Source organism: Elgaria multicarinata, chromosome 6, assembly GCF_023053635.1.
Source record: "Elgaria multicarinata webbii isolate HBS135686 ecotype San Diego chromosome 6, rElgMul1.1.pri, whole genome shotgun sequence".
In the NCBI taxonomy this organism is placed as follows: domain Eukaryota; kingdom Metazoa; phylum Chordata; class Lepidosauria; order Squamata; family Anguidae; genus Elgaria; species Elgaria multicarinata.
Genome location: NC_086176.1, coordinates 22,446,893 through 22,463,561, shown reverse-complemented (window position 1 = coordinate 22,463,561; position 16,669 = coordinate 22,446,893). Strand labels below are relative to the sequence as shown.

Sequence of the window (16,669 nt, the reverse complement as noted above, 5' to 3'; positions counted from 1 at the left end):
ATGAAGATGCTATACATGCCTATCTTAAGGTGCACCTAATGGCTATATGGTGGGGCAGTAGGACAGTCCCCTCCCTCCCAATGCTAAGCCTAGCTTATCTCTTCCTACTCTGTCCAGAGGGCCTGACTCAGCTACATGCATGGAATGTATTGCGTTGTTATTTATTACGGTCACAGACCAGCAAAATCAACACCAAAACATGCAAAGGATAGATAAAAAGTGACATAAAAACAAAATACAGCTTGGTGAGTTGCTTCTCTCAGAAGGATTGCAAAGTTATTTTTCTAATTTGCATTGAGGTCATGAGAAACGTAGAGACCCTTTCCGTAATATGGGAGGACACATCCCTTAAACAGATTAATACCAACGTTGTGGGGCTACATCCAGAAAAGGCTGTTAATAAAGGAAAGATTAACTTTTTTCTGCATTCCTCATACATGTTACAGTGCAAAATAACATGTTCAACGTATTCTATTGCTCCAGAACCACAGGGACATATCCGTTCATTAACCGGGATTTTACCAAATCGTCCTTCTAGTAATGCTGATGGCAACACATTAAAGCGAGCGAGGGTAAATGTTCTCCTATACTTGGGAATGGTTAAAGCAGAAAGATATGAAGCTGCAGTGAGCCCATAGTTATTAAAATTATTGTAGAGCAGTGGAGAGCAAGATTTGTTAGCAGCAGTTCTTAAATGCTGTAGATCTAGATCTATTAGTCTTTGAACAACAAGAGATTGGGCCTTCTGAAGCCCATAGTTGCCCACAGCTTCCACAGAGAAGCCCAGCCTAAGTAGCTTCTTCTCCATCCCTCTCATCCAACGAGTGACATAGGAATCTGAGAGCAGCAAAAAGAGATCGCTACCAAGAGCTGCAAGAAAGTGTAGCTGTAGCCACCATTTAAAGGCCTCGATCCATGCCTTGCATTCAACTGATCTAATACCCACTTCCAGATACATGCATGGAATGTAGTGATGTGTGTGATGCTGGGAATTCCACTCCGTGTGATTCCGCAGTGTGTCCATTCCAGTAAGTGGTGCCGAATTTTAGCAGATCTTTCCCCCCTATTCCAACTTCTTTGTGCATTTTTTCAGCTCCCGCCATCTGCGTGAATGGTAATCTGGACAAACTGGATTGGAGGGAGCTTTACATCTGCACAAATGGGGCTTGTAATTTTTTTTAATCCTCTTTTTATTTTATTTTATTTTATTTATTTACAATATTTATATATTGCTCCCCATTTAAAATTTCGGCGCGGTGTACAAGATAAAATAAAATAAAAACAGTGTAAAACACTTTAAAATAGTTTTTAAAAGAAGCAAAACGTACAGTGAACCGTGGCTGGTCATTAAGGAAAGGCTTCCTGGAATAATGACGTTTTCAGGAGGCACCGAAAAGTATACAAAGTTGGCACCTGCCTGACCTCCAGAGGAGGGAATTCCATAGGAGGGGGGCCACCACGCTGAAGGCTCTTCTAGTGCACTCCAATTGGAGGATGGGTCTATGTGGAACCACCAGGAGCATGTTCTCGGATGACCTCAGTAACCGGGCAGGTTGGTAGGGGAGAAGGCGCTCTCTCTGGTATCCTGGTCCCAAGTTGTTTAGGGCTTTGTGCACAAGTACAAGAACCTTAAAGTAAAAGAACCTTATTGGTGATGTTGCACAAATGCACATGATGGCAAGTTCTCCTGTCCTATAGAGGCATATTCCCCTCTTATAAATAACCCCGTCAGTTTCCACACACTACTTGGTTTAGCCAGCAGAGCCATATTCTATACTTGTCAAAGTAGTTTTCAATTTCATCCTCCATTTAGGTGTTTCCCAAGCGAAAGGGTGTGTGGGCCGAGGAGGGGACGTCGACAGGTTCCTTAACAAATGCGAAATATGTGCTTTACCATTAAGCTGCGGTTCTGCTCTGCCTACCTGCCACTTAGATGAACAAAATGACCAGATGTGACCGAGGGTTAGGATGGGCAGATATGACCCTGGTGTCCCTCTTTGTCTGAATGTGTATGCTTCAAAATGAACAGGGCTACATTCTCCATGGTTTGCTTTTCTTGTCATGACTGGAAACCCATGAAACTCCTTCGTCAACCCCACAAGACATTGTGTCGTAATTGTTGGGTGTTTTTGTTTTTTTGTTTTTAAAATGAATTTGTAAAATGTTGATTGTGCATTTGCCTGATCTAAAGACTGAAGGGAAGAAGAAATAACAGTGCCAAGAAATATATATATAAGGAAGGTTAGAAGGGAGGGCTGCATGACTAAAAAATACCCAACAGCTGCGTAGCTTAAAAAAACCCTACACAGCTGAGTTGATTAGCTGGATTTAGCAATGTGTATTTTCAGGATGTGTCCTCTCACTGGAAGACAGATTTAAAGCAAGCTCAATGTCTAGCTAGTCATGTATGAGTACAGGATGTGACCCTAAGTTTCTTTTCTCCAAGAATTGTAGCAGAAGATATTTCCCCTCACATTTCCTGATGTTTATACTCTCTAAATATCTGTAAAATATAAGTTTATCCTGGATTTTTTTCTGTCAAGAATTGAAATCTATTTATAGACTACCAACACAAGCTGAGGCTGGAGGCAGACAATAGATTTTTAAGAGAGTTGAAAGTGCCTTGAGAGACACAGCACTTCTCCTTGTACATATGTTACTTTTCTCCCACAGTTGCTTCTGCTCAAACACCTTGTGCAGGTTTTTGAAACAATTCAAAAGCCTGCAATACCTGTTGGAAAAGAGGTAAAAGCAGGAGAAGTATATGCCACTCATCAGTGACTGCTCTTTCAAACTATCCTCACCGCTTTGAAAAAGCTGTCCTTCGTTCCCAGCCTTACAATAAACATCTTCAAAGATAAGCTTGACTTTCTGTGCTTTTCTCTTTTAAATTTGCTTTCAGGACATTCTTTAAAGCCTTTTCCCTCATTGGAGAAACTCAGGAAAGAGAGAGAGTTTTAGTTCATTTCTCCAACAGATACTACCAATGCAACCCAAATGCCATTTCCACACAAGGTAATTTACTTTTTATTGTATTTATTTATTATTTATTATATTATCCCTCTTATTTTCCTCATGCAAGGAACCCAACGCGTCTTACATGGTCCTCCTCGTCTCCATTTTATCCTTATAACAACCCTGTGAGGTGGGTTGGGCTGAGAGTCTGTGACTGGCCCAAAGTCACCCAGTGAGCCTCATGACTAAGTGGGGACTAGAACCGGGAATTCCTAAGTCCCAGTCCAACACTCTAACCACTACACTACACTGCCTCTATTTAAATAATTTCTATCTCACCTTAGGTAGATTCTGAGGTGGCTAATGAAAATAAAATAGTAAAACCACATTATAATAGAGAGGAAAAATGCAAAAAAAAAACCCCACAAATGCTGAGAAAGCTAAGAACAGCTGAATAGAAATGAAAACCAACCACTGAAAGCAATTTCCGGCAAAAGCAGAACAGATTCCCAGCTGAGCTTGAGGCCTCGATTTGAGTTTGGAACTCATTGGACCAGATGCCCACTGTGATCACTGCTGAAGCATTCCGGTCCTTTGAGATTTAACCAGTTAAAGTTGGAAGTGGAACCAGGGACACGTTGCCTGTAAGAAACAGCCGAGGGAGAAAACACAATTTCTTGTTGGGACTGGTGTTAAAACATTTGATTAGAGAAGGGAGATGTCTATGGCCATATCGTCGGCCATGTTATTCTGCATGTCTGGAAAAGCCTCTCGTTCTCTCTGAGGGCAGTGCAATTTAAAGGGCCAAAGAGAAGGGCAGGTGAGGATGCTTTTCCCCACAGCTCCTCCCCTTAGATGATTTTCCACCAGCCAGATTCATTTCTGCATGGGGGAAAACGTTCCTGGATGACTGGACTATAGGGCTAAGAGCATCAGGCTGTCTAGCTTTTTAAATTGCAGCCCTTTGCTTTGCAGGTGATGAACGGAGCAGACCTATGTTTATAGATAGGTCTCTGACACAGGCTCAGTTCAGACAACACATCTCTCAATGGTGGTTTCAGAACTCCATAGTGGAGTTTTTACACCACCGGTGAGAAATGTGTTGTCTGGAGGGAAAACGCCATCCCACGATGGAGTTTTTTTTTAAAGAAAACACTCCATGCTGAATATCCATGCTGTGCAGAGGAGAGTTCCTGCACAACTGGTGTGTTGTGTGTTGTGTGGAGGGCTCTAGGGAGTTATCTGGTGCATTGAGCTGACTTTTCCCACTGGCAACAGAGTTCTCTGGCAAGAGTGGCGAAAGGACCGAGTGCTGCTCTAGGAGAGCTGCTGGGATTGTTGTTGTTTTTTGCAGCAATGGCTGATGGGATACCATCAGGAGGAGTGGGGGAGGAGAGAGGGCGGAGGAGCTGTCAATCAAATGTCATGTTGCCTTTTACTCATTTCCACGGGAGCCCACAGTCACATAACAGTAGGGTTAGAAGCCCCTCCAGCACGGGTAATGGTGAGGAATGCTGGAAGTTGAAGTCCAAAACATCTGGAGATTGAATTTCTTCCTATGCCAGGCTTACAGGCTGACTCCGGACCCCTTTATCCCCATCCTTGCTGTGCCCATAGTACTCAGAGCCATGCTGCATGTTACAGAGCCAGGGGATTGGACTTGATGACCTTATAGGCCCCTTCCAACTCTACTATTCTATGATTGTATGATTCTGTGATGGGCTGCTAAACAATGTGGTGGTAGTGAGAATGTGCCAAGCGGATGCCATTCCCCTTGGCCACTGTAATGTGGTAGCCCACCTTATATTAGTATTGTTGCCACGTGCTGCTTTTTCTTTGGCAGTCGCACAGCAGCTGGATTTCGCATCCAGCCACTGAACACATCCACGTGTCCCACTGCAGTAATAGGGGCTCCCAGACTCTTTCCTGGCCAATAGTTGCAGTCATTCCTGAAGGCAACATTTATAGGGCCTAATAACCCGTCCTGAGGATGGAGCCTTCATGTCCAAAGGCAGTCTGCTTTTGACTTCCAGATACTGGGGGCGAGCTGCATGGGTGGGGCTGTCATTATGACAGCTTGCGAGCTCCCCAACACGTGCATAGATGCTTTAGATACATACATCTACCTAAGTGCTTTGGAGACAGTGCTGAGCTGATCGGCCAAGACAGGTCCCACCGCCGTCGTTATCATCATCTTCTACACGCTCCGTGGTGATGTGCTTTACAGAGTTATGTTAACAAAAAGGGACCGGTCCCCACCTTTAGCATCTTACAGTGCATATGTTGATCACAGGGGAAAGCAACAGGGGGAAGAGAAGGAGAGTACGAACAAATGCAGGAACAACCACCTAAGTTTAGTTTCTGTTGGAAGAATGCGGATTAAAGGGTTCAGCCCGTGGCTCCATGGATAAGGCCAGTTTTCAGGAAGGATTTGAGGGCAGCAGGGAAGAGGTGGCACCGTTTAGGTCCTGCGATCTTCATTATTTTTTCCACTTGGGCTTCAGGCACAGTCACTGAGGGCACTTGGGTGCCTTTCCTGGGCTGTGGAAGAGAGGGGGTCTCCTCTCCCTGCCCCCCCCTCCCAGCAGTTGTGCTGTGCACTTGACCTGGCTGCAGCCTTTTTCAGGCCTCACCTTCCCATCCACATCCACGTCATCCATGCAAGGCCGTGTCACTCCATCAAAGTCCAACAGGCTCATGTGGTCCTTGGATTGGGATGGATATTTTTCGTGTCACCGGGAGATTTCTCTTCTGTAATCAGTGTGGCCAGATGTACCAGTGTTCACATCTCTCTCTCTCTCTCCCCCCCCCCCCGTGCATTCAATTTCCCCTCCATCTCCAGCGCTTGTGCAGTGAACCACTGCAGCTAGCGAATCACGTTGCTCTTTTCCTCCTCCCACCATGGCTGATTACTCTCCCTTTCTCTCCCTTTCCCCCACACCTTTCAGCTAATGAGCCCCAAAGCTTCCTCTGGTAGCCCACAGCATAGTAGCCCACAAGACAGGCAAGAACAAGTGGTTTTTCCAGAAGCTCAGATTCTGAATTCTGTGAAGCTGCACCAATAAATGTTCTTGAAAAGCCCAAAATACCCACATGTTTAGTTTTTAATCGGCTTTTCATGCTTTATGTGTGTATGTTCTGTGTTTTAGAGTTTTAAATTTTGTATACTTGTTTTTAACTCAATTTTAGAATTTCTGTAAACTGCCCAGAGAGCCCTGGCTATGGGAGCGGTATATAAGTGAAATAAATAAATAAATAAATAAATAAATAAAACCAGCTCGGTGCTAAAGCAAATGCCAAGGCAAAGCTAGAGAGTCCCTGCTGTGAGTGAACAGCTCCTGCAGAAAGGGAGAGGCGGAGAGTCACCCTTCAGATAATTGCGAGGGACAGAGAAAGCTGCCTTATACTGAGTCAGACCACTGATCCAGTACTGTCAACACTGACTGGCAGCAATGACTCTCCAAGGTTTCTTTCCTTGCCCTACCTGGAGAAGCTGGGGATTGAACCAGGGACCTTCTGCATGCCAAGCATGTGCTCTGTCATGCTGGGCTGTGGCCCCTCCCTGTAGGAGCTGCTAGGGCCCCCCAGGCCTAGCAGTGAAGAATGCCGGTGTAGGTGTCCTCCGACATGCGAGGAGGAGCAACCTTTTAAGCTGAACCTGCGCCAGTCTAGCCCTTGTGGACAGTGACTTCGGTGAGAATGAACTTGGTTAAAGCCATTGACTCAAAGGGAATGCAGATCAGGTTGTAAAAACGAAGATGAAGCCTTCCGCGGTTGACGTTATGCTAGCTGTTGGACATCCATGGGACTTTTCTTCAGAGCTAGTTCTCCCCCTCTCCAATGACTTCATTGCTTGAGAGTTCTCTCTTGAACAGCTGTCATGCGGTTCCTTCATAAGCAAATTGCTTTTGAAAGAAGTGAGTGTTAATTAGGCTACGCGGGTGTGTGTCCCAGTTTTACTTGAATCATTCTTTCATGAACAGATGTGAGTAGTGGGAAGTTGATTCTCCCCCCCCCCCCCCCCGGCTTTCTTTTTACTGTGTGGCTTTCTATATGTCATGCTTGGGGTGTTTTTCATCCTGCAGATGGAGTCCATTGCCTCACGTGTGCTATAATGCTGCTCAATACTGACCTCCATGGCCATGTGAGTATGATGCAAACTCTCTGTTTTCCAAGAGATTCCAAGACGCTTTTTCAGTATGTGTGTTGCTTCTCAGTGCTCCCTGTCCAAGACATTTCAGGCTTCTAACAGCCAAAAAGGCTTCAGGTGACCCAAGCAGAGGTGGGTGTGTAGTTGCAAAGTCTGTGGAAATGGCAAAGATCCAAAGCCACAATTGTAGCCCAGTGAGCTGGACAAATCAAGGGCAAGTCAGGAAGCAGGTCTGGCTGATAAACCGGAGCAAGTAACAGGGAGACAGGCAGAGGAACAACTTGGCAAGTGCAGAGGATCAGCCTAAATTTACTTCAGCACCACGTTGCCCAGATTAATGGATTGTAGGAGGCTCTGAAAGCTGTGTAGCGTCTTTCTCCTACCTGGTGCCCTCCAGATGTTTTGAACTTCAACTCCCATCAGCCACAGCCAGCATGGCCAGTGGTCAGGAATTCTGGGAAATGTAGTCCAAAACATTTGGAGGGCACTTATTTGGGCAGGTTGGTGCAGGGTAAAAAGTGGATTAGGATTGGCTCTTCTTGATCACCTGACTTCCTTGCTTAGTACCGGCCTACTCCAGGGCCTAAAGTGTCTGCAGTTCTCTTGTTCTGGTGGCACTCTTCAAGTACTTGAAAGGCTGTTACACAGAGGAGGGCCAGGATCTCTTCTTGATCTTCCCAGAGTGCAGGACACGGAATAATGGGCTCAAGTTACAGGACTCAAGATTCCGGCTGGACATCAGGAAATACTTCCTGACTGTTAGAGCAGTACAACTATGGAACCAATGACCTAGGGAGGTTGTGGGCTGTCCCATCCTAGAGGCCTTCAGGAGGCAACTGGACAGCCATCTGGTGTGCTTTAAGGTGGATTCGGCCTCATAGGCCCCTTCCAACCCTACTATTCTATGATTCTGTGTTTAGTATGCGGGGTCGTAGTTCAAGCAAAACTAAATCATCCTTACAGTGCAGAAATACTTCCCTTTTGAAACCTCAATACCTAGCAGCCCCGTCACATGCTCCAAAGGAGGATATATAGAGATGGTAATTTCTCAGAGATATTGTAGAGGTGTTCTTGTCCAAAGTACAAATGATCTCACACATCCCCGTGCTGCCATGATCTCCGTCAAACTAAATTAGTAGGGCTTTTAGCTGTACTCAGGGAATGCTGCAACAAATTTATAGAAGTGTGATTAGCCCTGCTGCATTTGTTATGCGTACGTTCTGTTGTGATTGTGTTTGACACCTATTAGTTAGTTATTGTTGGTACACACACACACGCCTCCCACTATGCCATGACCATTTTTAAAAGAACTATTTTTAAAAGAATGGCTTTTAAAAGTATACATTACTATATCATCTTTAAAAAAAATATTCAGAAGCTATCTCTACTTTTCAAATAGTGTCCCACCTGGGATGGGGTGGAGTTGAAATTGACTAGACCAAAAATTGTGTTTGGTTTTCTCTAGTAAATTTCACATTGTTGACTTACATGCAACTGGTACAAATTGTTGCAATTAAGAAAATGGAGTGGAATTTTCCCACAGCATTGCCTCCATTGAGTTTGTACAGTTACTGTTCATTCAGTGCAGGATCAGTGCTAGCACCATGGTAGAGGTGGGCGGCTAGTCTTCTCTTTCTTCTTAGGAAAAAAATGGTCTACGCATAGCTTGAGTATCAAGCAGTAATTTTACCAGTTGCCTTTCTGCAGTGTCAAGCTAATTTATGAGCACTAGGTGGCAGAGTATGCATAGAATTCTCTTAAGTGCTTATGGTTCATGAGATCAGTGTACTAAATGCAATCTGGGCCTTTGCATTGAAGTCCAAATGTAACACAAATGTATCACTATTGACCAAAAAGCACAGTGCCATCCTTGGACTCTGACTGACTAGCTAAAGAAGAGGTAGGAGGCCAGGCTGAAATCCTCAGTGGGCCTTTCATCCCAGGTAGAGTTGAGCTGCGACTACTTCCCTAATCTCATGTCCATTTTCATGAGTACCAAAAGGGGCCTTCTGTTGTTTTGGCAAGATTCTGCCTTCATTGTAAACGTGTTCCCATTTCTCCAATGTTGTCTTTCTCAGTATAGTTTTCCATCGTCTTCTTTTTCCCTCGCTGTCCTCTGCCTCATTTGCCCGTCCTCCCAATAAATTCTATTGGCTGTGGCAACCTGTGTTATTATTGTCCATGATGTCATGCTGTACTTCTGATGTGACAGTATCACAGGTGCTTATAAACCAAGATCACATAGGGTGCCACAGCCAATAGGATTAAACTAAGCCATGTGGGCAATGAGGTCGAGGAGATTGAAGGCGGCAAAGAAGTAGTGAGCAAATGGTGCTGAGAAGCAGCCCCCGCTAGGCGAACTCAAGGGCACGGAAGAGCTTTAAAACACAAATATTTGTGAAGGTGAGTAATTTTTCGTTAACTTGGCTGTGGCCGATGAGCTATTTCTACAGTTGCTCGCGTGAGCTGCCTCTGCCTGATTTTCAGCCATTCCACTTTCCCGCTGCAAACCCTGCACCATGTTCCAGGCCTTTCCTGAAGATCCCATGTCCTTTCGGGGAACCCAAGGGACTTCAAAGGGGAAATGTTGGGCAGGAAAACCCTGTTGCATGAGTAGATCTCGGCTTCCACAATACTGGGTACAAACCATTGAAATCAGAGACAGTCTGGTACTGCCGTAATTCAGGTACACCCAGTGCTAGCAATGGAGCAAGTATGGGAGATACATAAATTGAGACTTCTCAAATTTTTATATGACATCTGAAGCTGAATTATATTCCCTTTCTTGCCACCTTGTTTTGGTCAAGTGTGAAACATGCATAGCTCCAATTATAATGTCATGAAAAAATATTTCCCATCTCTTTTATCTCTTCCTTCCCTTTGGAGTGCTTGTTCTAATAAATATGTTATTTGTTTTTGTTTTTGTATTGCATTGTTTTTCTAGGTGGTAAGTTGAGCATTTATTGCTTGGAATGTAGCCATAGCTTGGAATGCATTTAACCATCATTATCTGTTTCCTAACTATATTTCAATGTTCCAGCCTGTAAGCATGTGCCAGGATTTTATTCAACCCCCCCTTTATTTCCATGTTTATATATTTTATTTATAACATTTGTATACAGCTTTTCCTCTTTTTTTATTGAAGGAAACCAAAGCAATTTATAGACTAACACACCCATCAATCACATGGGATCAGTGCTTGAATTATTGGGGTGTGTTTGTGAAGGAGGCTCACAGTTTCCACTTTTACTTTGGAACCAGCTTGGTTAAAGAGGAGCCCTAGTTAGTTTGACAAGCGGTTGCTGTTGCTGTTGATGATATGTTTAATCGTGGTAAAGGCATGGGTGGAGCATTCCAAGGGAAAAGAAAAGACCTTCTGATCCCACAGTCTACTACCGATCTCTTAACTACGGTTAAGAGTACTTCTCACTGGCTGTAAGAGAGGAGTTGAAAAGAAACCTCATAAATGTACATGGAAAAGCTTCTATTCTTTACCCTCTCTTTTTGCAAAGACAAATTCTGGTTTTTGGCGAGAGTTTTTTTTAAACTTTCTTTTCAGTTTGTCGATTTCAGGCTGTCACTCTGGGTAAAATGATTCTAGCTGTTGTTTGCAGCAAGACCTTAATGTTCTTGGAATGCAACCCAGTTCCATAAAGCACTTTGAGAGCCATCGTTGAAAAGCCTGTGCAATTGCTAAGATTCATCTCCGCCATTATCCTTGTAGGAGTGCCTACCCACTCTTAACCCCCCATTCCCAGTAGGGCAGCTTGTTTATACCAATTAGTATTTCATAGCTGCGCTCACGTGGACACTCTTACAGAAGAATGTCTCTAATCTTTGGACTGCTGCTAACAAGTTAGCTTTTAACCTAGGAGGGGAAAAACCTATTAAGATTTTTAAAATATGTAATACTTTTTACAAACGACAGTGTTGACCTTTTCTGATAATTTGCATTAATGTGTCTGTGTCATGTATCTTTCAGAACATTGGTAAAAAGATGTCTTGTCAAGAATTCATTGCCAACCTTCAGGGCATGAATGAAGGCAAAGATTTCCCAAAGGAACTCTTGAAGGTGAGTCGCTACATTTTTTTCTAGTGTTGGGACGCAGCGTTAGTTCTAATTTTGCTGGCAAGTCATGGGATGATGCTCTCAGACTGACCAAGCTGCTTGTATTTTTTTATTTTTATTCTTATACGTTTGTTATAATGAGGAATTATTTATTTATTTATTTATTTAAGGATTTTTATGCCGCCATTCAGCCAAAAAAGGCTCTCACGGCGGCTTACAAAAGTATTTCTTGACAGTCCCTGCCCACAGGCTTACAATCTAAAAGACATGACACAAAAGGAAAGGGGATTGGGAGGGAGGAGGAGGAGGGGGAATAGCAGTATCTTCATAGTATCTACCTAACACAGAACCTGTTTTATATTTGCTAATCTATAATTGTGGAAGGTAGTGGGCCCTATCCAGTAGGGCCGTGGTGCCTCTGTTCATTCCATTGCGCCTGTGGAATCCACCGCTAGCACAGCATGAAGCTAGCAGTCGGTCTCGCTGGTGCAGCTCCACTAACCTGCCCCGGTGTAGAAATGAGCATTTCTGCTCATTTCCACTTGCTTCAGGGACCGTGTGCTAGCTGGATGTTTGCCATTGTGACTTCTCATTGTGCAGGGATTCCCAGCCTTTAGGCTCAGAGAGGAGCTGAACAGTGCCTTGACACATGAAGTCACCATATTGGATTCATCCACCACTCTATGACACATAGATAGACAGTGTGGTGTAGTGGCCAAGGTGTTGGTCTGGGAGTCAGGAGATCCGGGTTCTAGTCCCCACTCAGCCATGGAAACCTGCTGGGTGACTTTGGGCCAGTCACAGACTCTCAGCCCAACCCACCTCACAGGGTTGTTGTTGTGAGGATAAAATGGAGAGGAGGAGGATTATGTACGCTGCCTTGGGTTCCTTGGAGGAAAAAAGGCGGGATATAAATGTAATAAATAGATAAATAAATGGAGCAGAACAATGCCCAGCACTAAGGATGTGAAGGCCCAGAAAAAAAACTGGAAAATTCATGAAAACCAGTTTCCCCACACACATACACACACAGAGGACCATTTTTTGTTTTTCCCCCCTGAAAAATCAAAGTTTTGGGTTATGAAATACTTTCTTTTAGAATTTAAGACAAAGTGTTTATATATTTTTACACAGCCTTTACTCTGCCTGGAAGTAATGAAACAATAGGGGAAATGTTTTTTGAATCCGCTCTGTAAGATTCCCAGCATAGTTATTTCTTTCATTCCTTATTAAAGTTATTGATCTGAAGTATATTTTACTGATAGACATTTATGCTCCGTTTCCCAACATGTGAATAGAGTCACCATGGTGCATTCTTGACAGTTTGGGTTTTGTTTTATGGAGTCCTGGGTTGCTGGGTTTGTTCTGGTTAGATGCTGTAGCAGTTAAGTAATGTAGCTCTAATGCAAAAATGACATGTGAAAAATACACTGTAGGTTATCCAGCTATTGTCACCAGATGTGACGTCCTACGTTACTTTTTTTTTTTAAAAAAAAAATAACATTGAGGCTTAGTTCTATAGAATTCACTGCCACAGTTTTAATGAAGTTCTGAATTAGACTTCGCCACTAGGAAATTCTGCCTCAGCTATACAACTTTTAAACTGCTGCCAGTTAAACCTTTTCTACCAAAAAGAAACTCAGTAGCCTGGTTCCTATGCTGTTGGCATGAGATTGCCATTACCACGAGAGAGAACTTTTCAAAATGAGCAAAAAAAAAAAAAAAGATGTTCATTAACAGAAATTATTTACAAAAGTGAATAAAATGTAACTCTTCAAATAATAGATTGAGATTGCTTAATGGTTCTTAAATTAAATATGATTGCTTACCATTCCTAAAATGAGCCTTTCCTGGCTAAACAAAATCTCAATAGCTTTTCCTTGAGATCTCATTTCCCTAAGCATCACCCCACAAACAGAAACAGGTTTAGGGTTTTCTCTAAACTTCCTTGCAAACAGGATCAGATGCTGTACACCAGTCTTCCTCTGCCTCCAGTTCTGCCTGCTTCTTCTGGCTTCTAGGATGATTCACATGTTTCACAGAATGCTTAAGAACATAAGAGCATAAGAAGGGCCATGCTGGATCAGGCCGAGGGTCCATCCAGTCCAGCACTCTGTTCACACAGTGGCCAACCAGCCATCAGCCAGGGATGAACAAGCAGGACATGCTGCAACAGCACCCTCCCACCCATGTTCCCCAGCAACTGGTGCACACAGGCTTCCTGCCTCGGATACCGGATGTAGCATATAACCATGAGGGCTAGTAGCCATTGATAGCCTTCTCCTCCAAGAATTTATCCAACCCCCTTTTAAAGCCATCCAAATTAGTGACCATCTTGTGGTAGTGAATTCCATAATTTAACTATGCACTGTGTGAAGAAGTACTTCCTTTCATTTGTCCTGAATCTCCCACCAATCAGCTTCACGCAATGACCCCGAGTTCTAGTATTTTGACAGAGGGACAAAAATGTCTCCCTATCCACGTTCTCCACACCATGTGTACACCTCTATTAGGTCTCCATTAATCCTCCTTTATTCCAAGCTAAACAATCCCAGCTGTTGTAACCTTCCCTCATAGGGGAGATGCTCCAGCCCCTTAATCATTTTAGTTGCCCTTTTCTGCACTTTTTCCAGCTCTATAATATCTTTTTTTAGGTGTGGTAACTAGAACTGTAGACAGTATTCTCACCATAGATTTGTATAAGATTTGTATATTGGCCGTTTTATTCTCAATTCCTTTCTTATAATGCCTAACATGGAGTTTACCATTTTTACAGTGGCTGCACACTAGGTGGACATTTTCATTGAGCTGTCCACCACAATCCCAAGATCTCTTTCTTGTTTGGTCACTGCTAGCTCAGATCCCATCAGGTTATACTTGAAGTTGGGTTGGGTTTTTTTGCCCCAACATGCATCACATTACACTTGCTTACATTGAAACGCGTCTGCCATTTGGATGCCTACCCTTCCAGCTTGGAGAGATCCCTTTGGAGCTCTTCACAATCTCTTTGTGTTTTAACAACCTTAAATAATTTGGTGTTGTCAGCAAACTTGGCCACTTCACAGCTCACTCCTAATTCCAGATCATTTGTGAACAAGTTGAAAAGAATTGGTCCCAATACTGATCCCTGTGGGAACCCACTATTTACGTCCCTCCATTAGGAGAATGGACCATTTACTCCTTCTCTCTGCTTTCTGTTCTTTAACCCATTACTGATCCATAAGAGGACCTCTCCTCTTATGGATCAGTAACTGCTAGGTTTGTTCAGGTGTCTTTGGTGGGGGACTGGCTGATGTTCCCTCTACTCAGACATTAAATAAGAACCTAAAATATATTATGACTATCTTGGTTTGTTTATAAAATTATCATGTTTGGTACATTAAATGTAAAAGTATAGTTTATTCAGACAATAATGACAAATTTACTAATTTACTTTTAAAATATAATGACAATTTTATGAGCAAACCAAGTTATACAAAAAATAACTTTAGGAACAGAAAAGATGCTTTATGTTCCTAAAGCAGCCCTCCCCAACCTGGTGCCTGCCAAATGCTTTGGACTATAATGCCCATCGTTCCAGACCATTGGCCATGCTTCTTGAAGCTGATGGGAGCTGAAGTTCAAAATATTTGGAAGGCACGAAATGGGGGAAGGTTGCCTTAAAGCAGTGAAGTGACTTGAGATGTGTAAAGAGTGCTAAAAGAATAAGTATTGCTTATTTTTCAATTTCCCACCAAATTTCCATTTTCTTCCATGACTTCAAACTTTCCAGAAATTCTACATCTCTAACCAGCACTCTCTGGGGTGGCCTGTGTGGGTGCAAGGGAATCCCCGAAGCATCACCCTTGCCCAGAAAGCACAATCCCTTTCTTGAGCTCAGATTCATTGAGCAAAGGGAAGGGCAGGATGCCGGCAGGCCGTGAGAATTCTGCCCTCAAGCAGCAGGCCTGCCTGTGTTTTGGGAGTTGATCTAGACATGATATGTACATCTTTTTTTTGGAGAATAACAGTGAACAGTGTGCCTCTAATTTAAAGTTAGAAAAATCTGTGTCTCATGGATCAAACCTTTGGCAAACATTGCCTTTGCATCTTCGAGGGATCGTGGCTCTGTGATTTCATTGTTGTTGCTGTTTTAAGAAAATGAATGCAAAATTGCAGGATCCTGGACTTTGCTATGCATGCAGGTAGCTGTGTACGCCTTAGGGATGCAGCTCTCGCCATGCTCCGTTGCTGGCCCTCCTGCCCCCCCCCCCCGATTTGCCCCTTTTTATTTTATATCTAAGAAACTGTACTTCATAGAGGCTCCATAGTGCTAAAAGGGACAAATTTAGCTTCCTATCAAACTAAAATTGATCCTTTTAGTGCTCTGTAGTTGTTACATAGCACTAAAAGGGTCAAATTTAGCTTGTTAGCAAGCTAAAGCCCTTTAGACGTATTGAGCACTTTGCAGTGATTTCCTACTGAATTTCAGCAGCAAACTGTGTGGTTTTTTTTAAAGTTGTTCTTTTATTATTATTGTATTTCTCCAGTGCGGCCTGTGTGGGGTGGGTGAAAATGGACCCCAGATCTCCTGCAGTTGCTCATCTATGCCTTGGGTGTATATGCCTACTTGTTGATCTAGAAGTCTGGATGAGAGGAACCTGGATTTATCTGAAATTGCTGTATCTCTTGATGCCATAATAGAACCCCCCCCCCATTCTGGATTAGATGCATGAAGATGTGTCATGAGGGTTCAGCATTGTTGATCAAGAAATCTGGATGAGAGGAATCTAGATTTGGGGTCAGCCGTCTTGATCTGGGCTACAGCTGTGATTCCTGGGCTGCACTGGAAGCTGGATGCAGTTACGAATCATGCACACGGCCAGGAATTGTGCATGTGGCTCCCAATCCCAATAGGGTATGTGCAAGCAGAGCTTCCTTCAGTACATGCATTGCCCTAGCTGGATTGGAGCAAGTGACTGACTGCCTTTTGTAATAAGTGAAGCCGCAAAGCCAGGCTGGCTTTTTACCAGACAGATAAAACCGGCTGTTGAGTTGAGTATTCATGGTAAATGGGTTTTTCAGAGAGCTAGGGAATAAAACTGCCTTTGGGCTTTTACATTTGAATGGAAGATATAATTTGAAATCAGGGGGTGCTGTATAGTATACATTGGCTGCTTTTCTCCTCTTGTGCGCTGTGCGTGTACGTGCGTATTCACTCAATTCGTTCTAGTAGCTGAATCTGAATGGTTGGTGAGGTCTGGGTTTGAACTACTGAGCATTTTCCATTGTCCTGATTAATAAGAATGTTTCCCTTCATTTTGTCTGATTTGCTTGCGTGGGAAGCGCTAGTTGTTAGCGCATTTTGATTTGTAATGGAAGAAATGTTAAAAAATGACTTTTTGTTGCAGGAAAGCATGTTGTCGAAAAGCAAAGGGAGATGTACATTGATTTTGCCATCCTTTTTGATGACAAGTTCCTTAATGTGCTGTCAGAATCAGAGACGGTCTCATATG

General features: G+C 43.3%; 1 protein-coding gene across 2 annotated transcripts in view; it reads left to right on the top strand.

The window, feature by feature from the left end:
- Positions 1-16,669, top strand: part of PSD3 (pleckstrin and Sec7 domain containing 3) — a 189,691-nt gene that overhangs the window by 74,929 nt on the left and 98,093 nt on the right. For both annotated transcript variants that reach the window (XM_063129137.1, XM_063129139.1), the window contains 3 exons: positions 2,903-3,015; positions 7,041-7,099; positions 11,088-11,177. In XM_063129137.1, the coding sequence (XP_062985207.1) occupies positions 2,903-3,015; positions 7,041-7,099; positions 11,088-11,177 (262 nt within the window). The remainder of the gene's footprint in view (positions 1-2,902; positions 3,016-7,040; positions 7,100-11,087; positions 11,178-16,669) is intronic.